The 24,560-nt window shown below is 50.8% G+C and overlaps 1 protein-coding gene across 5 annotated transcripts in view; it reads right to left on the bottom strand.

Annotated features, from left to right (window-relative positions):
* Positions 1-24,560, bottom strand: part of LOC144762305 (exportin-5-like) — a 2,106,094-nt gene that overhangs the window by 401,612 nt on the left and 1,679,922 nt on the right. For all 5 annotated transcript variants that reach the window (XM_078647454.1, XM_078647456.1, XM_078647455.1 and 2 more), the window contains one exon: positions 20,794-20,856. In XM_078647454.1, the coding sequence (XP_078503580.1) occupies positions 20,794-20,856 (63 nt within the window). The remainder of the gene's footprint in view (positions 1-20,793; positions 20,857-24,560) is intronic.

The raw sequence follows: 24,560 nt of genomic DNA, 5'->3' as shown, positions 1-24,560 counted from the left end.
ACCCCCCTGGAGTTAGAATAGTAATTTTTACCCCTACACTATCCAACACTTACCCTACTATTTCACCCCCCTGGAGTTAAAATAGTAATTTGTACCCCTACACTATCCAGCACTTACCCTACTATTACACCCATTTATTTAAAACACCTAAATTATTAAATTAAAAAAATATATATATTTATAAAAAAAAGAAAATTAAAGTAAAATAAAATGTAAATTAAATTATATTAATTTTAATTAATTACATTTTTAAAAATATGATATACTTACCAATACTTACGTTGTAATCGCATGCGTTGTAAAGGCATCTGCGATGTAAAAACATGCGTTGTAAAGGTAGTTCGTTGTAATGGATCCTGCGTTGTAAAAATTGCGTTGTAAAGGTAGACGTTGTAAAAGTATGCGTCGTAACATCATACATCCCAAAATGGATGCTACCACCACAGACACAAGTCTGACTTCCTGCTGCTGGGAGTCCTTCCAGCGAGGGAGGCCTGGACAAAGGGTTTCCTGCCTTGGGAGGTGCTAGCACCACCCCAGACAGGATTTTGTGTATTCAGGTAGGGAGGGCTGAAAGGAATGAGACATGCCTGGAGCACACAAGGTGTCCCCGTGCCTACCCCGGTTCAAACCAGTTGCTGGGGAACTCCAGCCCCAGCTCTGGCGTGAAACCGGACAAAGGATAGGGGGTGTAACCACCCCCCTTCCTCGTCCCACCCATGGGAGGGACCTAGTCACTAGTACAGCCCCCTTTAGCAGGATAAAGGTAGGAGCTGGTCCCATTCCAAGTGAGATTATCCTGAATGACTCTACAAAGAAGAAACTCTGGACTTCGACGTTCTGCTCCACAGAAGACTGAAGAATCTCCCTTGTGGGCAAGGAGTGTCCACCCTGCAACTGCAGGCACCATCAAGCGTCCTAGCGGTTCACTTTGTCGTCCTTCCTGCCAGAACCAGACCTCAGAGCCAGACGAGACCCGGATTCCCAGACCTCTCCGACCTCTACCCACATCTGCAGCACAGCTGAGATCCGTGGGTGCGACGAGACACGTGGGACCGGCCATCTTGAAGAAACTGCACTTTGCTTCCAGCACGACTTCAGAGGCATCCTCGAGTAAATGCTTTGGGAATTGAGAAGCCCCAGCCCCGGCAGCTCCTGCACCAAAGACCAGCCCTCTATCATCCACGAGATCTGCGTGGGGCCCTTTTGCTTGATTGCTGCTCGACGCGTTGTCTGGTCACTTGCCGGCCGGCTAGTGGCCTCCTAGACGACGATCCACGAAATTCACACCGCTGGTCTGGTTGCTCCAGACTGGCCCGGTTGCTCCAGACTGGCCCTTGCTCCCTTCCAAAAGAGGAGCACCCCGGACCCTCCTGGTCCGCACCAGACGCCATTTCCACTCACCGCGTGGGTTGCCTTTGCCAAGGCCTGTTGACTCCGAATCCGGATCAGACACCGCCGACAGCAAGAGCCTCCGTGGGACAGCTCGTGCCTCCATCCTGGTCGTCGAAGACACCTCCTGGTCCACGTGGCTGCAGAGTCAGGCGTCCACTCTTTACCTGATCGCGACAACAGCATCTGGTTCCTTCCTGGTTCCACACTGTTCACTGGCTAGTGACTTTGAACACTGTCCCCTCTGCTTTCAGGTCCTCTTCTTCCTCGATCCACCCTTGGATCGCACCGGACATCTTCCTCCTGGTTGCCTGCAGCATCTTTCTTCAAGGTTCCATTGACTTCAACGCGGACACCCGACACACTTTCACACCTATGTACCCGCAGCCCGTGGGTGAGGTAACGAGAGCATTTCGGTGCTCATAGGTAGATTGACTCTCCTAGTGTCCAGGTATCCAGTCGTTTTAGTCGTAAATAGTTGGAACTGTCTTTTACTTACCTTTTTGTAATTTGTTCTGCCCATTGACTTTGTTCCGCATCTCGCGTGTGAGTTCACACTCTGCACACGCGTCACGTGGGCCTCCTGCTACTTACCTAAGGTTAGGGTAGTGTAGTCCCAGCGATCCTACAGCCTCTGGGCATCTTCATTTCCTCTATCGTTCTACTTATACCATTTACTTAGTATATGGGTTGTCATGCCCCTAGGGCACCATTGTAATTTGTGCGACTTACTGTATTTTTCTTAAAGAGTATTGTTATGTGCTTAGCCCTCTGATCTCATAAAGAGTTCAGAGGTGTTTGTTAGTAATAAATATATTGTTTATTTTCATAACAACCTGTGTGGTGTCCTTTCATCTGGTATTCAAGGGGTTATATGTGGTAAAACAGCTGGCTTCACATGCCAAAAGAGTTTAGCCTAAGACTGCTTTGTCCATGCTACCATTAGGATAGCTGGTCTATAAGGTTGACTTACAACCAATTACCATAAGGGTTGTTTGGACTGATACAAGGTGATCCCTAGAACTAGTAAGCATCGTATATCAGGCCAACTTCTCACAGTAACCACAAGTGGGACGGGTATGCTCAGACGTGAGTCCCGTGCTCTCCACGCCAATGGAATCAAGCTATCCTGGCTCATGAGGGCTGAAAGCCAGAAACTGGTCCTAGGATGCTTGTTTCCAGTCCAGGGAGGACCTGGCTTGGTAGTTAGGGCTGGGCTGTTCCCATGGGGCACAGGGTCAAGACTGATTTGCATATGGCTGGGTTCAAACTGGAATGGCATGGTGAGCAAAAAAATGATGGATTTAGGCCCAGATCTCTGTACTGGGGTGAATGTATGACATTGTTCTGCATTCTGTCCATCAACTGTTATTTTTGCATTTGTCACCACAAGTGGGACGGGTATGCTCAGACGTGAGTCCCGTGCTCTCCATGCTACTGGATTCAAGCTATCCTGGCTCATGAGGGCTGAAAGCCCGAAACCGGTCCTAGGATGCTTGTTTCCAGTCCAGGGAGGACCTGGCTTGGCAGTTTGGGCTCGACTGTTCCCATGGGGCACAGGGTCAAGACTGATTTGCATATGGCTGGGTTCAAACTGGAATGGCATGGTGAGCAAAAAAACGATGGATTTAGGCCCAGATCTCTGTACTGGGGTGAAAGTATCACATTGTTCTGCATTCTGTCCAACAACTGTTGTTTTTGCAACCTGTAAGGGGACCACTTTGTTTTGTGAAAGAGGGTTGGGAGAGGCCTCTCCAAGAACCCAAGCAAGACATTGTGGACTATGTGCTTGGCCTAAGGTCCAGAATGCCTGAGTATATGGAAAATGTGACCAAGAATCTTGAGGCCAGCTAGGAGCTTCAGAAGCACTGGTATGACCAAAAAGCTGTACTGGTTGAATTTCAACCTGGACAACAGGTGTGGGTGTTGGAGCCAGTGGGACCAAGGGCTCTCCAAGATAGATGGAGTGGCCCTTACCCTATCCTGGAAATAAAAGAGTGAGGTCACTTACTTAGTTGACCTGGGCACAAGCAGGACACCCAAAACGGTTATCCATGTAAACCGCCTTAAGCTCTACAATAACAGGGCTGACATCACCATGCTGATGGTGAATGATGAGGAACAGGAAGCAGAGAGTGAACCTCTCCGTGATCTCCTCTCCTACAGCCAAAAGATGGGTCAGCGGATGGAGTGGTCTTTTCAGACACCCTCTCTGCCCGAAAGCAGACTAACTGCAAGCAAGTCTTGCAACAGTTTGCTAGTCTCTTTTCCCTGACCCCTGGTCTGACCAACTGGTGTACCCATGATGTGGACACTGGTGACAGTAACCCTGTCAAAAACAAGATCTATCGACAATCAGACCAAGTCAAGGAAAGCATCAAAGCTGAGGTCAGCAAGATGCTGGAGTTAGGGGTTATTTAACCCTCTGTGAGCACCAGGGCTAGCCCAGTGGTTCTGGTCCCTAAGCCTCACCCACAGGGTGGAAAGAGAGAGATGAGGTTTTGTGTGGACTATAGAGGGCTCAACTCTGTCACCAAGACAGATGCTCACCCCATTCCAAGAGCAGAGGAGTAGATAGACAAATTGGGTGCAGCCAAATTTCTCAGTACCTGTGACTTAACTGCAGGGTACTGGCAGATTGGCATGGCCCCAAGAGCAAAAGAGAAAACAGTATTCTCCACACCTGATGGGCACTATCAGTTTACTGTAATGCCTTTTGGGTTAAAGAATGCCCCTGCCGCCTTCCAGAGGTTGGTGAATCAAGTCCTGACTGGGTTGGAGTCCTTTAGTGTAGCTTATCTTGATGATATTGCTATCTTTAGCTCCACCCGGCAGGATCACCTGATCCACCTTGGGAAGTGTAGGAGAGTAGGGCCTGCTTCCTATGGTCACCCCCACTTTTTGCTTTGCTTTAGATGTGGCTGTGGGCCTGCTAATCAGACCCACAGCCCAGATGCACTCTCTCTAAATTTACACCATGTACTCTAGGTATATCCCCAATTGGGAATTGGTTCACCTTGCCAGCCCCTGTAGAAGTGCACCTTAGGTACTCAGGGCATAAATGTAACCAAGGCCTACCAGGGGCTGCAGCATGTATTATGCAAACACAACAATGATGGACAGAATGTGGATCAATGTCACACATTCACCCCAGTCCAAAGATCTGGGCCCAAATCCATCGTTTTTCCACTCCACACCACCCTGGGTTAGACAATGGCGATATGCAAATCAGCGCTGACCCTGTGCCCCATGGGAACAGTCCAGTCCGAACTACAAAAGCCATGTCCTTCCCAGAACGGAAACAAGCATCCGAGGACCGGCCCGGTTTCGAGGTAACACCTCTCTTCAGCCCGGCTAGCTTGATTCCAGTGGTGTGGAGTGCCTGGGACTCACGTCTGAGCATCCCCAGTACACTTAGAGCGGTAACTGCAAACACAACAATGATGGACAGAATGTGGATCAATGTCACACATTCACCCCAGTCCAAAGATCTGGGCCCAAATCGATCGTTTTTCCACTCCACACCACCCTGGGTTAGACAATGGCGATATGCAAATCAGCGCTGACCCTGTGCCCCATGGGAACAGTCCAGTCCGAACTACAAAAGCCATGTCCTTCCCAGAACGGAAACAAGCATCCGAGGACCGGCCCGGTTTCGAGGTAACACCTCTCTTCAGCCCGGCTAGCTTGATTCCAGTGGTGTGGAGTGCCTGGGACTCACGTCTGAGCATCCCCAGTACACTTAGAGCGGTAACTGCAAACACAACAATGATGGACAGAATGTGGATCAATGTCACACATTCACCCTAGTCCAAAGATCTGGGCCCAAATCCATTGTTTTTCCACTCCACACCACCCTGGGTTAGACAATGGCGATATGCAAATCAGCGCTGACCCTGTGCCCCATGGGAACAGTCCAGTCCGAACTACAAAAGCCATGTCCTTCCCAGAACGGAAACAAGCATCCGAGGACCGGCCCGGTTTCGAGGTAACACCTCTCTTCAGCCCGGCTAGCTTGATTCCAGTGGTGTGGAGTGCCTGGTACTCACGTCTGAGCATCCCCAGTACACTTAGAGCGGTAACTGCAAACACAACAATGATGGACAGAATGTGGATCAATGTCACACATTCACCCCAGTCCAAAGATCTGGGCCCAAATCCATCGTTTTTCCACTCCACACCACCCTGGGTTAGACAATGGCGATATGCAAATCAGCGCTGACCCTGTGCCCCATGGGAGCAGTCCAGTCCGAACTACAAAAGCCATGTCCTTCCCAGAACGGAAACAAGCATCCGAGGACCGGCCCCGTTTCGAGGTAACACCTCTCTTCAGCCCGGCTAGCTTGATTCCAGTGGTGTGGAGTGCCTGGGACTCACGTCTGAGCATCCCCAGTACACTTAGAGCGGTAACTGCAAACACAACAATGATGGACAGAATGTGGATCAATGTCACACATTCACCCGAGTCCAAAGATCTGGGCCCAAATCCATCGTTTTTCCACTCCACACCACCCTGGGTTAGACAATGGCGATATGCAAATCAGCACTGACCCTGTGCCCCATGGGAACAGTCCAGTCCGAACTACAAAAGCCATGTCCTTCCCAGAACGGAAACAAGCATCCGAGGACCGGCCCGGTTTCGAGGTAACACCTCTCTTCAGCCCGGCTAGCTTGATTCCAGTGGTGTGGAGTGCCTGGGACTCACGTCTGAGCATCCCCAGTACACTTAGAGCGGTAACTGCAAACACAACAATGATGGACAGAATGTGGATCAATGTCACACATTCACCCCAGTCCAAAGATCTGGGCCCAAATCCATCGTTTTTCCACTCCACACCACCCTGGGTTAGACAATGGCGATATGCAAATCAGCGCTGACCCTGTGCCCCATGGGAACAGTCCAGTCCAGTCCGAACTACAAAAGCCATGTCCTTCCCAGAACGGAAACAAGCATCCGAGGACCGGCCCGGTTTCGAGGTAACACCTCTCTTCAGCCCGGCTAGCTTGATTCCAGTGGTGTGGAGTGCCTGGGACTCACGTCTGAGCATCCCCAGTACACTTAGAGCGGTAACTGCAAACACAACAATGATGGACAGAATGTGGATCAATGTCACACATTCACCCCAGTCCAAAGATCTGGGCCCAAATCCATCGTTTTTCCACTCCACACCACCCTGGGTTAGACAATGGCGATATGCAAATCAGCGCTGACCCTGTGCCCCATGGGAACAGTCCAGTCCGAACTACAAAAGCCATGTCCTTCCCAGAACGGAAACAAGCATCCGAGGACCGGCCTGGTTTCGAGGTAACACCTCTCTTCAGCCCGGCTAGCTTGATTCCAGTGGTGTGGAGTGCCTGGGACTCACGTCTGAGCATCCCCAGTAAACTTAGAGCGGTAACTGCAAACACAACAATGATGGACAGAATGTGGATCAATGTCACACATTCACCCCAGTCCAAAGATCTGGGCCCAAATCCATCGTTTTTCCACTCCACACCACCCTGGGTTAGACAATGGCGATATGCAAATCAGCGCTGACCCTGTGCCCCATGGGAACAGTCCAGTCCGAACTACAAAAGCCATGTCCTTCCCAGAACGGAAACAAGCATCCGAGGACCGGCCCCGCATGTATTATGCCACCCCTGGCTGGCCACTCAAACTGACACAACTGGCTGATCACTCAGCTGGGGCAAGGTCGTGTAATCACCCCTTGCTTAAGTATAGTATTCCTATATCTACCCTTATATATAGACACACGGTAACCTATAAGTCACTCCTATGGCAGGCCTTAACGATCCTGGAGGCAGAGTGCTTGGTTATGTGTGAGATGGTGCTCTAGCATGAGCTGAGCCTGTCTGCAGCTTTCGGAACCATGTCCTTATAGCTGTTCTATGATATTGTCATACCATATACTCTTAAGTGCATTAAGAACCTCGCGGTTAAATGCTAACTTTGGTTTGGCTTTATCTAAACATGTCGTGTACGTTGTCATACGCTTTGGAATACTACCCCCTCGCCAATTCTGGCGATGGGGGTAGCATTCCACCCTTCTAGAGGGAGAAGACATGTTGCTGCTGACTATCCCGGTTAAAGTTAACCAGAGCCAGAATTGGCGAGGGGGTAGTATTCCAAAGCGTATTACACCTTACACGACATGTTTAGATAAAGCCAAACCAATGTTAGCATTTAACCGCGAGGTTCATAATGCACTTAAGAGTATATGGTATGGCAATATCATAGAACAGCTATAAGGACATGGTTCCGAAAGCTGCAGACAGGCTCAGCTCATGCTAGAGCACCATCTCACACTCAGCATCAATTCTAAAAGCACCAGAATATTCAAAGCTGTTCATAGTGCAGAATGATGCCTCTGAGCTAGGGGTAGGAGCGGTCCTATCCCAGATCAATGAAGAAGGCCAAGACCAACCTGTTGCTTTTATAAGCAGGAGGCTACTCCCTAGGGAGCAGCGTTGGAGTGCCATTGAGAGGGAGGCCTTTGCTGTGGTTTGGTCCCTGAAGAAGTTGAGGCCCTACTTGTTTGGAACTCACTTCCTGGATCAAACTGACCACAGACCTCTCAGATGGCTAATGCAAATGAAAGGGAAACATCTAAAACTACTAAGAAGGTCCATCTCCCTACAGGGAATGGACTTTGAAGTAGAACACCGACCAGTGACTGCCCATGCCAATGCAGATGGACTTTCCAGGTTCTTCCACTTAGACAATGAAGACTCCCTAGGACAAGGTTAGTCTCATCACCTTTCGTTTGGGGAGGGGGGTTGTGTGAGAAAGTGCAATCTTTCTTGCACGGTATGCCTCCCACTTTTTGCTGAATTGCTGATGTGCTTTGACTGAGTGTGCCTGGGCTCCTGCCAACCAGGTGCCCAGGGCCTGTGTTCCTTCCCCAAAACTGTGTTGAAATTAAGACCTAATTGGCATCTCTGGCCACCTGTCAGCCCCTGGTAAACGGTACCCTAGGTACCCAGGGCATGGTGACCAGAGAAGACCCCTAAGGGCTGCAGCACTTATTGTGCCACCCTTAGGGGCCCTGTACTCTGACACCCACATACCGCCTCTGCAGGCTGAGTCTCTAGGTGCAGAACTAAACAAAGAGACGACATGGCACACATCCCTGTGTGCCATGCCCACAAGCTCACTGCCCTGACATCCATCAGTCACCCCTCTAACTGGGTGCCCTATGCCAGTGGTGTGGGCACAGGTGCATGAGCCCTGTGCCCCTACAGCACCCAGGGCCATTCCTGGGCACTGTAAGTGCAGTGCTGCCGTTAAGAGTATATGGTGCTGGGAGGTTGTCATTACGAGCTCCACAGCACCATGATGGCTTCACTGAAGACTGAGAAGTTTTATATCAAACTTCTCAGCACATTAAATCCGCACCGATGTCAGTGTGGGATTTAATGTAAAATGCATGACAACCAACTCCCAGTGTCCTGACTGCGTGGCTACCGAGGCTGCCACCACCATACATGTTTCAGGACCCCTGGGTCGAGAACCTGCCGCTTTCGGGGGCCTGAAACAATGCACATCCTGGGACGAGGTGCCAAGCTTCCTCCCCCAGGATGGGCAGGGGAAGCTTCAAAGGCATGTCGCCTTTGTGAGCTTCTTCAGGCCACTTGCTTTACTCAGCAACTGGCCCCCAACGGTTCTGACCCCCACTCTGGCGGGAAGAACGGCGGGGAAACCCTAAGTGAGGAATGGGGGTGTGCCAGCCTATGCCAACTCCACCCCTCAGGTGGGAGAGGCGAGGTAAAGAACAACTCCGGGCTCCGGCCATCTTGAGGATGGGGAGCCCTGCCCAATCAGAGATAGGCTCCCGCCCCCTCCCACAGGAGAGGAGCAGGCTAGGGGGTGTACTCACCCCAGGACAGGGACCCATTGGTCCCAGCCCTTGCCCTACCTGTAACGCCCCTAAATTCAGTATTTAGGTGCACCCTGAACCTTCCTTCCTCAGATCCCGATTGCAACAAGAAGACCCGCCGTGCAGCTGCTAACAAAAGGACAACACCAACTGACTAGGCCCCAGAATCCTACAGGGCTGATGATCCTTGAACCTGCTTCTGCGAAACTCCCTTGTATCCTGCTGACAGCAACCTCGAAAACCCCGGAGGAACTGCCTGCCTTGAACATTTAAAAAGACTGGGACTCCCACGAGCAGTGGTTCTGCTCAAACAGCAATACCCCTGGTGCCAGCCAGGAACACCGAATCCAGCCTACTCTGCAACCGCCGAGTCCGGCCTGGGCCCGAGTGATCCAAGACCACGAGGACATCCCCCCCGGTGACTGTGACCCGGAGTCCAGTGCCCAGATACCCTCCTCAACGAAACAGGCGACGCCTGCAGCCTCAGAACCAGGGACCCCTCCAACCGCGACCAGCTGATGGTAAGATTTCCCAACACCAAAAGACACCCCTGCACCCGGCGCCCTGCGGTCCCCTGTGCCTTCCTTTGGGGTACCTACCTCTTCTCCAAGATCCCAACTTACCTCTTGAAGTGGTGGTCGTACCTGAAGAATCACCATCCCCGAGTCTGCAGCCTTTGTTCACTTTTTAACTTTCCCATTGATTAACATTTAGCACCCGACGGCTCAAAGGCACCCTGCACCCAGCCGCCCGAGTGCCACTGGAAGTGCAGCAACTACTCTACTGTACTTCCCCTCTTGCCCTGAGCAAGTGACCATGAGCTCAGCTCCCACAGCCACATGGCCAGCTTTCTTGCAGCCACCAACCGAAGGCCCCCTACCGTCCGTAGGATTGCATTGGGCCTACTCTCTCTGCACCTGGCTGCACCTGTGCCGCTGAGGGTGTAACAACTGTACCTTTCCGACCCTGGGAGACCCCTGAGTCTATGCCCAGAACCTTAACTCTACCAGTCGAGTACTTACCTAAAAGCTGATAACTCATTTTCCTTCCATAGGTTAACACTGACTTGTTTCACTTGGAAATTCTACTAAGTGTAGAGTTTTGAAACTTTAAAATATTCTTCTAAAATCAGTCGAATAACGAATTCCGAATTACTCACCTGTGATCAAGAGAGGAGCCAGTACAGTACCGTTCAGCCCAGTACTGAGCCGAAAAAGTAATTATAACTGTACTTCGCAGTAACTTGAATTTCCTCCCATAGGATAACATTGCTAAGTTTTCACTGAAAAGTTTTTAAGTGTCAACTTTGAAAATACATTTATATTTTTTTTAATTCACTACTGTAACTAAAACGCTTTTACTTAACTGTTTACAGCACATGTCCCGGGACTGAATCTAGGATCCTGTCCTGTGGTTAGAAAATTCATCCATAAAGTAAATCAATTGCATTTATCTAGCAAAACCCATTGAGCTCAATGTTATGTTGTGTTTGAAATTGTGTTGCCTAGTCCAACGACTGTAGCTATTGTACTTATAAAGTCTATAGTCTATTGCCTTTTTGCAAAGTAATTACCTGAAGTCACTCATATTGAGAAAAGTATATTTTGATACCTTGTTGGTTCTAAAATACAACAACTATATCTTTTGATACAAAACAATTGGCCTAGAGTTCAGTTCTTGAGTGTGTAAGACCATTTGCTGACCGAGTGTGTACAACAAATGCTTTACACTGTTCTCTGATACTGCCTTACTGCTTGACCAAGCTACCACTTTAGAGAGTAAGGTTATATCTAACTTTAACCTATGCCAAACCCCTGGAGACTGGGGACTCTATTCACAATACCTTACTTTGATCCAGTATATATAGAGACACTTTCCTACAGACCCCACACTAGTATAACCCAGAAACTTAAGGAGTCTGGCACTGCTTCTGGGTTACATGTTAATTGGGCCAAGTCTTGCTCATTTCCACTATGCATTCATACTACTCAGAGTTGAGGATTGGCTCAGTTAAATTGAAGGGTATATCATCCCACTACTTGGGCATCAGAATATACTACAATGATCGAGACCTTCTTGATGAAAACCTCACTTGGCCTTGGCACACAGGATAGCTTTTTGAAGAACACACCCACAGGCAGCCATGGGGTGCATTGCATCATCTACAATGGTGATATGTCCCCACCTCATGTACTACTTCGCCAATATTCATGTTTCTCACAAGAAATTCTTTCAAAGAGTAGATAAGTTACTTGAGGAGCTCATATGGCGCAATGGCCATCGCAGGGTTGCACCAGCTAAATAGCACCTTCCGGTTTAGCTGGGGGATTGGACATTACAATCGGCTCAGCTCCAGTGGCTTAGCTGATGGCTATCAGGTCCGTCAGAGGAGAGCTGGGGTGAAGGTCAAACTTTACGCCTTGAAGAAATATGTGAGCTTTTGCTGAAAGGCACCAAACCTGGACAATGTTGACTTTGTTTCTTGCATACAGTGATGAGCTGCTTCGCTAGAAACTTACTCATCAGAAAATGCTACTGTCAACCCCTTAATTGGCCTGCCTAAGCACCAGGGGTGCTTCACTGCTAACATTGCATGGCATTGGGAGATGTAGGTATTATGACTCTGGGCAATTTATTGCAGGACAGCCAACTCCTACCCTTTAACTTGCTTAAGGACTAGTTTGGCCTGTACTTACGTCAATTCATGTCACAGAGTCCTGGTTTATATTCTCCGGACCAAATGGTTCATTAGTGACACAGAACCTTAAGCTCACTCCCTGGTACAGACTTTGTGATGAACAATAGTGGTAGGCTCAGTAATTAGTTCTATAACGCCCTTTAGCCCCACACATTCGTTGTTACAACCCCTGTGAGATGCTTGGGAGTCTGAAATAGGGAGGTCAATCCATGATAAAGAATGGCTGGGACAATTTCGTATTCACACGCTGTTTGAGGTAATGCTAAATGTAACTTTATATAATTCAACATTTTGCACAGGACTTATTTAACCCCCAGCTAAAATTAACATTTTCCCCAACCCCAATGCCTCCTGTGCACACGGCGATGCTACCTCAGATAGTTTCTATAATATGCTTTGGGTTTGCCTTTTTTTGGCAGTCCACTAGAACGAAGTCTTAGGGCGAATGTAAAATGTTACTGCTTCAGTCAACTTGAATTCTTGGGGTACATAAGAGACCCAAAAAGAATAAGGTGACAGTGGCTCTTGGATCTTACCTTGTTGATAGCCAAACAGGTAGTTACTATGAAATGGGAAGCTACAAATCCCCCCACATATGGGGCATGCCACCAGTCTGCTATGAAATGGTTTGAGGTTGACAGCAAAGTCTTACATAGGGAGAAAGCTAGAGGCCTACAGAAACACCTGATTGCCAGCAATTGGGACAACTTGTTGTCAAGCCTGAAGGAAGACAACAAAGATGCGACATTATTACAGTCGATATTCAAGCAGCCCTGTCCTGGGCCCAGGTGGAATCATAGGGTGTCTGCCACCTACTGGATGTGAGATTCGTTTAATAACCACTGGCTCCCCAGATTATTTGGCTGTGTTTCCAAATTATAGTTGCTTCTATCCCCTCCGCAAAACAAGCTCCCATTAGGATGAAGCTTCTCTGAACACCACCTAGATTGGGTGATCTGCACCCACTTGATGACTTATTGCTTTAGCGTTTCCATTATTTCCACATTCCCTACAACACTGGTTACCTAGACTTTATTTTAATTACTGCTTGCAACTGTAGTAGTCTTGGCCTACTAGATTTCAAAGGTGCTGTTGCATTAATGTACCTGATGCCTGCTTTAGTGTTATTTGTGCCAGCTCTTCAGAGCAAACAGTGTACCATTGTTGCTTGATGTTCATATGTAAAAGGTAGGGTTATTAAAAATGCCAATAAACAGGTTTTTAAAAAATGAGAGCTGACCCAAAGCCCCTTTAAATTGACTTTTTCTTTCTTTTCCTTTATTATTATAGGAGACTGGTAAGACTATAAGTTGCTCTAGGCCAGTGCTAAAAATAACTTTGTGAGTTACAAGAAATTATGCTTTTGCCTTTTTGCTAAACAAAACACACAGTGGTAATATCAACACCTCCCACAATTAGAATTCTGTCCGCTGCACAAAGCACAAGTTACTACTTGTGTAACGATATATCTGTAAGAGACATTAGTTAGTATTAGATTACTTACCTTAGAATATCCCCAGGCGTCAGACTGGATCCAGACATTTTTGCGTAGCAGTACCCTTGCACGTCGGTAGGCGTCGTCTGCGGCTCCGCGTCCGTCGTCGGCGCCGTGATGACGTCGTCGGAGTTCTTAGACGCCGCCTCCGCGTGCTGACGTCAGTTCTTAGACACAGCTTTTCCGCGCCAGAAACGCAGAGCCATGTTAAAAACCAACACTGGTGCCATTGAAACTAGGGCCCTGAAAGGGGGTAACCCTAACCCTAGATATTTGGTTCGCAGAACGGGGAGGATGGGTGGGTCAGTAAGGAATCTAATACTAACTAATGTCTCTTACAGATATATCGTTACACAAGTAGTAACTTGTGCATCTGTAAGAGACATGTTAGTATTAGATTCCTTACCTTAGAATAGATACCCCAGCAATACCAACCCCGGTGGTGGGTCTGCGAACCAATAATGACACCAGAAAGTCCTGGAGGACGGAACGGCCAAAGAAGCCATCCCTCCGGACTTGGCTGTCCAGGCAGTAGTGTCTTGCAAACGTGTGCAGCGATGCCCACGTAGCTGCCTGACAGATGTCTTGTAAGGGCACCCCCCTGCCCAGGGCAGTGGTAGTCGCCGTGGCTCGGGTGGAATGAGCCCGCAATCCAACAGGGGGCTCCTTCTTAGCCAAGGAGTAACACGCCTGGATGCACAAGATGATCCACCGGGAGATGATCCTCTTGTGTACCGCTTTCCCCTTCTTAGCGCCCACGTAACCAACAAAGAGTTGGTCATCCACCCTGAACTGGCGTGTGCGATCCAAGTAGAATGAAAGCGCACGTTTTGGGTCCAGACGGTGGAGCCGCTCTTCCTCTTTAGAGGGATGCTGTGGCTGAAAGAAGGTTGCCAAAGTGATAGACTGCCCGATGTGGAAGGCCGTGACAACCTTGGGCAGGAAAGAAGGCTTAGTACGCAACACCACTTTGTCCGGATGGACAGAAAGGAAAGGTGGGGTACAAGAAAGGGCCTGTAGCTCACTCACTCTCCTGGCAGAGGTGATGGCAACCAGGAAAGCAGTCTTCAGAGTAAGAAGGCAAAGAGGACAGTTGTGAAGTGGCTCAAAGGGAGCGCACATCAGAAGCGTAAGAACCAGGTTCAAGTCCCACTGAGGCATCACAAACGGAACAGGAGGGAATGTGTGAGTGATGCCCTTTAGAAATCTATTTACAGTAGGGGACTTGAACAAAGAAGGTTGATCAGGCAGCCTCAGAAAGGCTGAAAGGGCAGAAAGGTAGCCCTTGACAGTGCCCAGAGCAGAGCCCTGCTGAGCAAGGGAAAGAAGGAAGAGAAGAACCTCAGAAAGAGGGGCAGTAAGAGGATCCACAGCCTTTGCTGTGCACCATGCCACAAATCTGTTCCACCTGCAGGCGTATACCGACTTTGTGGAGGTACGCCTGGCTGCCAGAATGACGTTACAGACTTCAGGAGGCAAGTCAAATGGCCTCAACTGTCGCCGCTCAATCTCCAAGCATGGAGGTGGAGACTGGACAGGTTCGGGTGGAGGATCGTCCCCTGCTGCTGCGACAGAAGGTCCTCCTGAAGAGGCAGACGAACCGGGGGATCGACTGACATACTGAGTAGCTCTGGACACCAGTACCTTCGAGCCCAGTCCATAGCCACAAGGATGACTTGGGCCCGGTCGCGCTTGATCTTCTTCAGCACTCTGGGCAGAAGTGGTATAGGCGGAAAGGCGTACAGTAGACCGCAACTCCACTCGCGACGAAAAGCGTCTCCGAGCGAGTGCTGCCTTGGAAATTCCAACGCGCAGAACTGATGGCATTGCGCGTTCTCTTCGGTGGCGAATAGATCTAACCAAGGCTCTCCCCATCGCTGAAAGAGGCCTTGCGCCACGTCCGAGTTCAGACGCCATTCGTGATCCATCATGCACCGACGGCTGAGCTCGTCCGCTCTGGCGTTCAGAGAACCTGCCAGGTGTTGAGCCACCAGGGTCACGCCCTGGCGTTCCAGCCACTGCCAGAGGCGCAGAGCCTCCTGGCAAAGGGTCCACGACCCCACCCGCCCTGTTTGTTGCAGTACCACATGGCGGTGGTGTTGTCCGTGAACACCTGCACTACACTCCCCCAGACAGTGGGGAGGAATGCCGTCAGTGCTAGACGAATCGCCCGTAACTCCAACAGGTTGATGTGGAGCCGGGCCTCCGCCGGAGACCAGAGGCCTCTGATCTCCGCCTCTCCCATGTGGCCTCCCCAGCCTGGAGGGACGCGTCCGTCACAACTACGTGCTCCGGTTGGGGAAGGGAGAGGGATCTGCCGCTGACCCAATCGCGGTCCGTGAGCCACCACTGCAGCTGTCTCGCAGTGCCCTCCGAGATCAGGACGTGGTCGGACAGGTTGCCCTGATGCTGGGCCCACTGAAACTTCAGGTCCCACTGCAGAGCCCGCATCCGCCACCTGGCGTGATGCACCAGTAGGATGCAGGAGGCCATCAGCCCCAGAAGCCGCAGCGTCAACCTGACCGAGACCCGGGATAACGGCTGAAAGATGGGAATCAGAGCCTGAATATCCCGGACCCGCTGTTCGGGTGGATAAACCCGAAACCGCGCCGATGAAGAGGAGCTTCTGAGAGGGGCACAGGTGTGACTTTGGCACATTGATGGAGAACCCCAGCGGGTGCAGGTGATCTGCAATAGTCTGGAGGTGGCTGACGACTGTCTGGGGCTAGCCCGCCTTCAACAACCAGTCGTCGAGGTAGGGGAAGACTGGAACCCCTAACCTGTGCAGATGAGCTGCGACCACCGCCATCACCTTTGTGAACACCCGTGGGGCGCTAGTAAGGCCGAAGGGGAGCACGGTAAACTGAAAGTGCTCGTGGCCAACCGTGAACCGCAGGTAGCGCCGATGGGCCGGCAGGACGGGGATGTGGAAATAAGCGTCCTGCAAGTCCAACGCTACCATCCAGTCTCCTGGGTCCAGGGCAGCAAGGACCTGAGCCAATATCAGCATTTTGAACTTCTCCTTCCGGAGGAAGCCGTTGACATTCCTGAGGTCCAAGACAGGGCGTAGGCCCCCCTTGCCCTTCTTGGGTACCAGAAAGTAGTGGGAATAGCAACCACACCCTACTTCTATCCCAGGAACGCACTCGATGGCCCCCTTGGCCAAGAGGGCCGTAACTTCCTCCTGCAGAAGTCGCAAATGATCCCCCGATACACGGTGGTTCTGCGGTGGCATGGCTGGAGGAGTCGCCTCGAAGGGGAGGGAGAAGCCCCTTCAGACGATCTGCAGCACCCACCTGTCCGACGTGACAGTGCGCCAGTGGAGGAGGTGATGGCGAACCTTGCCCCCCACTGGCGTCACATGGGCCTGAAAGCACGGACTAGGAGGGTTTTGAGGCGGATGCTGCGGGGGAAGGTGTGGACTGACCTCGCCGTTGACCCCTACCGCCAGGACGGCGGTTCCCACGGCCGCCACCGCGTTGGGTATTACCCTGCGGAGCGTGGCTGGCAGCACGTGTGGGTACACCCCTTCCGTGGCCACGAAAGGAGCCACGGAGCAGTAGCATACCCCTCCCCCCAAGCGCCTTGAGACCCTACCGGGTGAGTAGTGCGCTATACAAATGGCATGATTGATTGATTGATTAAGCAGCCGATCGCTGGCGCGGGGCAGAGAGGCCCAAGGACTTGGCCGTAGCCCTGGAGTCCTTAAAGCGCTCAAGCGCAAGGTCTGCTTTGTCGCCAAAGAGGCGACGGCCATCAAACAGCATGTCCATCAACGTGTTCTGGACATCTGCCGAAAAGTTGGCGGACCTCAGCCAGGCGTGGCGTCTGACCGCCACCGTCGTTGCCATCGCTCTACCTAGCGAGTCGGTGGTATCCAGCCCACACCGGATGGAATATTTGGCTGCATCCTGGCCCTCCACAAGGGCTTGGCCGAGTTTGGCCCGTACCTCCAACGGACACTCTGGCAGCACTTCCGCAACCGTATCCCACAGAGAGTGGGTGTAACGGCCCAAGAGGCACGCGGTGTTGGAAGACCGCAGTCCCAAACTAAGGGATGAGAAGATCGTCGGTCAAGGCCTCATTAAAGGGCAGCAGAGGCTCGGCCGAGCTTGACTGCGGTTTAAGGACCTCAGTGAGGAGATTAGTCCTCACGGCCGCGATGGGGAGCTCAAGGCCCAAGGCCTTGGCAGCCCTCATCAACACCACACTGTAGGTTGCCCCCTCCTACGAAGCCACGGTAGGAGGGGAGACAAAACCAGTGTCTGGAGAGGTGTCCAGGCCACTGGCCTCCCCAAGGTCTCCTGCCCAGTCCTCATGAGACTGACACTCTCAGGTCAGAGGGTCTTCAGACCCCTCCCAATCCCCTTCATCAGCCATCTCCTGATACTCAGGGTTCTCAATCAATGGGGCCTGTTCATAGAAGTGAAACTCCCCAAACGACGTCTGGAGCGGCGCCAATCGGGGCCGTCCCGACATCGGAACAGGAACGAAGGAGGGATCGGGGACGGCGCCGCCCGAGGACGGCGCCGGAGGCTACACCTGATGGTCTGACGCCGGGGAGGCCGTAAGGTCCACCGGCGACGATCCAGATCCCGAAGAAGGTCTAGCGGGGTCCCGCGGCGCCGGGCCCGAAGGCTCCGGCGGCGCCGGGGCCGCTGAACCCTGCGGCGCCGGGCCCGAAGGCGGCGTCGGGGCCGAAGCACCCGTCGGCGTCGGGGCCAAAGCCCCCGACCTGCTAGATGCCCCAGACGGGTCCGTCGGAGGAGAGAGTTTCCTCATGGCCATGAGGAAGCGCTCGATCTCCTCCGGCGTCGCGTCTTGCCCAGGGACCGGAGGGTGTGGAGCAGGACGCGGCGCCCGCGACTCCGACGGAGCCGCGTGGGTGGTGTCACCCGAACCCCCGGCCGCATCCCGCGCGCGTCGGGGGGAGTCCGAAGAACGATGACGCCGCTTGGACTTCTTGTGCTTCTTACCTGACGACGACTTCGACCCGGAGGAGTGCGGCCTACTCTCGGAACTGTGGTGGCTCCGAGCCCGCGACCTGTCCCTCGACCTCCCGTGGGACCGAGACCTATCGTGCCGCGGGACCGACTGCCGGAGTTAGAGTCGCCTGCGGGACCGCTCCCGCCTGGCTTTCGAAGAGAGGGCCCTGCAGTCGGAGCAGACCTTGTCGTCGTGGTCGACGCCTAGACAAGTTAGGCACAGGTGGTGAGGATCCGTGACCGACATCGTGCGGTCGCAATCCTCGCAGTGCTTAAAGCCGGGCATCCCTACGGCACCGATCGGAGTCGAAAGACTTCGAGAAATGATCAAAAAATTATCCAAAAAGTGAGTCAAAAATTGACTACGGGTTACTGCTTTTTCCAGATCTGCGCTTGCTGGCGCGGAAAAAAGAAGATCTGACGTCAGCACGAGGAGGCGGCGTCTAAGTACTCCGACGACGTCATCACGGCGCCCACGACGCCGACGACGGACGCGGAGCCGCAGACGACGCCTACCGATGCGCAAGGGTACTGCTATGCAAAAATTTCCGGATCCAGTCTGACGCCTGGGGATATTCTAAGGTAAGGAATCTAATAATAACGTGTCTCTTTCAGATATTGATTTTGCACTGTTCTAGATAGGTATTGCCGCTTCACGTTAGAGTATTTAACTTTATCAAAGTGGACGAGCTATGCTGGCTTTCTAAACCTGCCAGATGCCCCAAAACGCCCTAACCCGCATTGCATACAGGAATTTAATGCTATGCAGTCAAGCAGTTTAGATGTTTACGTAAGCAGATGAAAAAAAGTGATTTTTATGGTCTAAGAAATTTTGATTGTAAAATATATGCTTCAGGAGTGTTGTGATGTGCAAAGAGCAGAAAAGTCAATTCTTTTATAGTATAGTATTGTGTAAGTACAATTAATTCCTGGAACGATAATTCAATGTACATTGTACCCTTGAATAGTCTATATGCTTGTGTCAAAGCCAAAACTGAAGAAATAATTGTGATCCGGAAACACTGTTGATAGGATTAGATTAGATGTATTGAGCTTAATAGTCCTCTTATTAAACATGAAGGAGGCTTCAAGTTTGAGCAGAGTTTGTAAATACTATGTGACTACACATAATGCAGAACTGATTTTAATGTGCTAAGGAACTATGCTATTCAATGAATCATTAACGAAGAAATTACTACACAAGGTGAAACAATAAATCTTGATAGTTTCAGGGACAAACGGATAATGACAATTTTCCTGTCTGATTTAAAGTGTGCTGGTAGTTGAGGTTAGAGGTATTTGTCCAGGAGCTGTCCGAACTTTGCCAAATGGGACTTGAGACACAATCTCACTTAAATTAAGCTACCCAGAAGGAATCACAGACAATGCTACGTAGTCGCCAAGGCTGGGCTATTACAAGCACACAAAACCTCATGGTTCATTTAAACATCTGGCAGTCAGAGGAGTGATGCAGGAGTCATTTTTTACAACAACCACAATGCTAAGCAGAGAGACCCTGATATAGACGACATGAACATTTACAATGGATAACTAGCCCTCACCATTGCTTGTTATGCTTAGTGGTCATCCAGATTCGCAAGTCGTGGGAAGTTGTCTCGGCACAACTCTCCTGAGGGCTCTGCAGGCCTCACTCCTTCACAGCCTGCACTGGATATCATTGAATGCTCAGTCTTTTGTATAAACAAGCCTTCACTGGACTGAGTAGGCTTGCACTGGAAGGCTGCTGTCCTCCATTCTGGCGTCAATAATTAAAGAGTTTCCTAAATTCTTATACCTTCTCGGAATATACTAGTGATTCCTAAAACATTCTTTCCACAATCCAAGTGGCACCTTATGAGCATCAACATTTGTCATCCTACTCCAAGATAGCTGACATAGATGACGTCATTTCCGGTCCCCGATGTATATACTCTCAGATCAGATCCGGAAGTGTTGCATCACAATGCTTACGGGTAGTCTGTTTTAGTTGCATTCGTCTCTCTGTATTTTTCTGTTCCAGTACTCCAGATCTTCATCCTTCCCTTGGTGCTTCTGTTCCATCAGTATTCAGTATCACTGATTTCCAGTTGAGACCCTGCTTCTTGTCACCAGCCTCCAGCTTCTAGCTCTTCCATCAAGACTCAGGAGGATTTTTGCTGCTGTTTTTGTCTCCTGTTTGGAGGCTCCTTCTGGAAACTACCTGTTTTCTTATACACTGGGGAAGAAGCAATGTGGCTACAGTAAGAGGTTGCCCCTACCACGTAAGGTAGGAAATCCAGCACACAGCCCTTGACACTGCTCACTCCCATGCACACCTATTTATAGATTAGAAATGATACTTACCATCAGATTCAACAGCAACCATGACACTGTCATCTGCATCCTTCATGGACATGATGAAAGCATCTGCAAATAGAAGCAACAGAGGTTACAGAGGGCTTTATATTAAGCACATAGCAGCTCAGCATCCCAGTCAATTTGCTCCGTCAGCTGCACATGACCTAACAGAGAAGATTCATAGCTACTGGGAATAAGAGACTTGCAAGAGTGCCAAATAAGACTGTAATGTTTTATTTGAAGATAATTATAAACAGTACAATGAAGTTGGGTGCATAGCAGAGCTCAGGACCTCTGAATAGTTTAATAGCGACCATATGAAGATGCAGTGGGAAGCACTAGGAGTATGATGCTGGAATGTCTCCAAATTAGACATCCTTGACAGTTGGGCAAGTTCCTAAATTTCAGGAATCAGATCTTCCTTTAGCAAAATACTTAATCGTAGTACTCAGGAATATAACCCCAGCATTGAAAACCTTAGAATCATTCTCAGCTAACAGGTTTTAAATAAAAAAGTAATTTACAAGTTACTTACCTTTGTTAAATTAATATCTGGTAGAGACACAGTCTAGCCGCTGATTCCTTAACTTTGAATTCTCAGACTGCCTGAGTGCGACCCCTCAGAAAGGAGGACAGCCATAGCAGGGCTGTCCCTCCGATTCCCGCCGCCTCGACACGTGAAAGTAAGATGGTATGGTCCACCGTGTCGAATGCGGCGGAAAGATCGAGGAGGACCAGGGCTTGGGGCTGGCTAGTATCCATGCCTTCTCGAAGGTTGTCCAGGACCGATATAATTACTGCCTCAGTTGAATGAGCGGGGCGGAATCCAGCCTGCCTCGGCGCCAAGACGCTGTTTCTCTCCACAAACTCACTCAGGGTTCTGACCACATGACGTTACAATACCTTCGCCAAAAAAGGCAAAAGCGAGATGGGGCGGTAATTGGCTGGATCTGCAAGGTCCGCCCCAAGTTTTTTTAATATTGGAACGATCACTGCCGATTTGAGCGTTGGAGTAACAATACCCTGGGACAGCGAGCTGTTAAGGAACGTAAGGGGCGTTGAGGGGCAGTGTGTATAAATCTGTTTCAGAATATAGGCCGGGCAAGGATCCAACGGAGAGCCAGACTTAACCGACGGAAGGATGGAGTAGAATGATTCAGTCGTGAGGGGGCGGATCGAATCAAGACGTGCTTTAACTGGAGGGTAGCAGGGGTCAATGTAGGCCGGGGAAGGGGGGGGGGATCTTGGCTGTGATCGTGGTAATTTTATCGAGAAAAAAAGAGTTGAGGGAGTCACAGAGTGATTGTGATGGGGGGGGTTTGAGTGAAACTCTATCGGAATAAGCGAGATCTTGAACAATATGGAATATTTCTCTAGGCCGGTTCTCTGCATGCTGGATTTTAAATGAGAAATAGGTATTTTTGGTTTCCAGAATAGATTTCTTGTATTGTGCTAGGAGGGCGGTGTAACGAGTTTTAAGAGCAGGACAGTAGTTCCGCCTCCACTGGCGCTCTGCTTGGCGGAGATTGAGTTTTAGGGTCTTCAGATCGTTAGAGAACCATCGATTTGCATCTTTGGGGCGTTTGGATGAGATGCGCTTTAAAGGGGCGATGGTGTCGCAGCCCGCCCGCAGCCAGCTGCTAATAGCTTCCGCTTGTCCACAGGAAGGCAGCCCGGAGAGGTCGGGGCTGGATAGGAAGAGTGTAGCAGATAGGGCCTCGACGTCAACACTATTCCATGATCGTGCCCAGACGTTTTTCGCGGGAGTAAACTTAGGGCGTGAGAGCAGGGATAAGGAGAAAGTGATCAGAAAATGATCTGACCAAAGACAAGGAGAAATAGAAAGTGAGGTGAGCGGGCAGTCTCGATGCCAAATTTGGTCGAGGATATGTCCCAGCCTGTGCGTAGGGGCATGGACAGCTGATGTGAAATTCAGCGACTGAAGGGAGTCTGAGAACTCTTTAGAAGTTGCACATTCCGCAGGGTCAGAGGGCCAAAAGTTAAAGTCTCCCAGGACTATGATGGAAGAATGGTTGACTGCCAGGTTCGCCATTAGGTCTTGGAAGTTAGGGAGAAACGTTTGAGGGGAAGCAGGGGGACGATAAATAAGGACACACGTAAGTGGGGGAGTCAGAGAAAGTGAGCAGGCAACTATGCAGTCTGATGCACCCAGGGAAGGGAAGATTAGGGGTTGAAACGTGAGTTCTTTACGGGCGATCAGGGCGACCCCTCCACCAGGCCGGCCAGGAGAGCGGTCGGCTCGAATGGCGTAGTAAGATGGTGGGAGAATTGCCAACAGGGAGGGGAGAGAGCTGTCTGAGAACCAAGTCTCGGTGAGAAATAGCAGATCCGGATTGTGAAGTTCGAGTAGGGTGAAGAGGTCGAGCTGATGTTTCACAGCCGATCTGGTGTTGAGATACATGGCAGTTATAGCTGTGGGGATGGGACCTGTGAGAAGCAGAGGTAAGGGGTGGCTAGTTGAGGGCGAGGACACAGGGTTGGTAAGAAGTGGGTTTTGAGAGGTCAGTAGGCCGAGACTAATGATTCGGGCTGTGGTGTCCGAAGCTAATGGCCACTTGCCCTGAAGATCGACCAGTTGCGAACGGGAATATTGGGTAGGAGAGGCAGAGTGACTGGCCTCTGGCCTCGGTCGGCCGCGGACGGGCGCAGATGGGCTTGCCTTAGGCGCGCCCGCTGCGCTCGTCCGCTGCGCTTCCGGGGGTGGCACATTTTAGAGGGAGGGTGAGGCGGTGGGCGTGGCCCGAAGGGGGCGTGGCCTCCAAATCGAGCGTGGCGCTGAAACAGCGTCCCACGCCTGCAGGTAGCGAATAACTTAGCCCGTGAGCGGAGCCAAGTGACTGGGGGTAAGTAAAGTTAAGATCAAAACACAACAAAAGCAATAATAATATAATTTTTAAAACGTGCAGTCTCCCGGCTTTCCGCCTCAGGAGTAGCGTGTAGTCAAATGATGACGCTCGTAGTCAGCGTCTCATTTAAGCTGAGGGGCGGTGGGCGTGGCCCGAAGGGGGCGTGGCCTCCAGACCGAGCGTGGCGCTGAAACAGCGTCCCACGCCTGCAGGTAGCGAATAACTTAGCCCGTGAGCGGAGCCAAGTGACTGGGGGTAAGTAAAGTTAAGATCAAAACACAACAAAAGCAATAATAATATAATTTTTAAAACGCGCAGTCTCCCGGCTTTCCGCCTCAGGAGTAGCGTGTAGTCAAATGATGACGCTCGTAGTCAGCGTCTCATTTAAGCTGAGGGGCGGTGGGCGTGGCCCGAAGGGGGCGTGGCCTCCAAATCGAGCGTGGCGCTGAAACAGCGTCCCACGCTTGCAGGTAGCGAATAACTTAGCCCGTGAGCGGAGCCAAGTGACTGGGGATAAGTAAAGTTAAGGTCAAAACACAACAAAAGCAATAATAATATAATTTTTAAAACGCGCAGTCTCCCGGCTTTCAGCCTCAGGAGTAGCGTGTAGTCAAATGATGACGCTCGTAGTCAGCGTCTCATTTAAGCTGAGGGGCGGTGGGCGTGGCCCGAAGGGGGCGTGGCCTCCAGATCGAGCGTGGCGCTGAAACAGCGTCCCACGCCTGCAGGTAGCGAATAACTTAGCCCGTGAGCGGAGCCAAGTGACTGGGGGTAAGTAAAGTTAAGATCAAAACACAACAAAAGCAATAATAATATAATCGTCTGTACATGCCCTGCACTGCTCATAGCCAGACAGTCACTGCTGCAAGGACAATGCATCATGTTGGGAGTTCGATCTTGACGCCA

Source organism: Lissotriton helveticus, chromosome 6, assembly GCF_964261635.1.
Source record: "Lissotriton helveticus chromosome 6, aLisHel1.1, whole genome shotgun sequence".
Taxonomy (NCBI): Eukaryota; Metazoa; Chordata; class Amphibia; order Caudata; family Salamandridae; genus Lissotriton; species Lissotriton helveticus.
The sequence above is the reverse complement of the archived record's forward strand: the minus strand, read 5'-3'. Positions and strand labels throughout refer to the sequence as shown.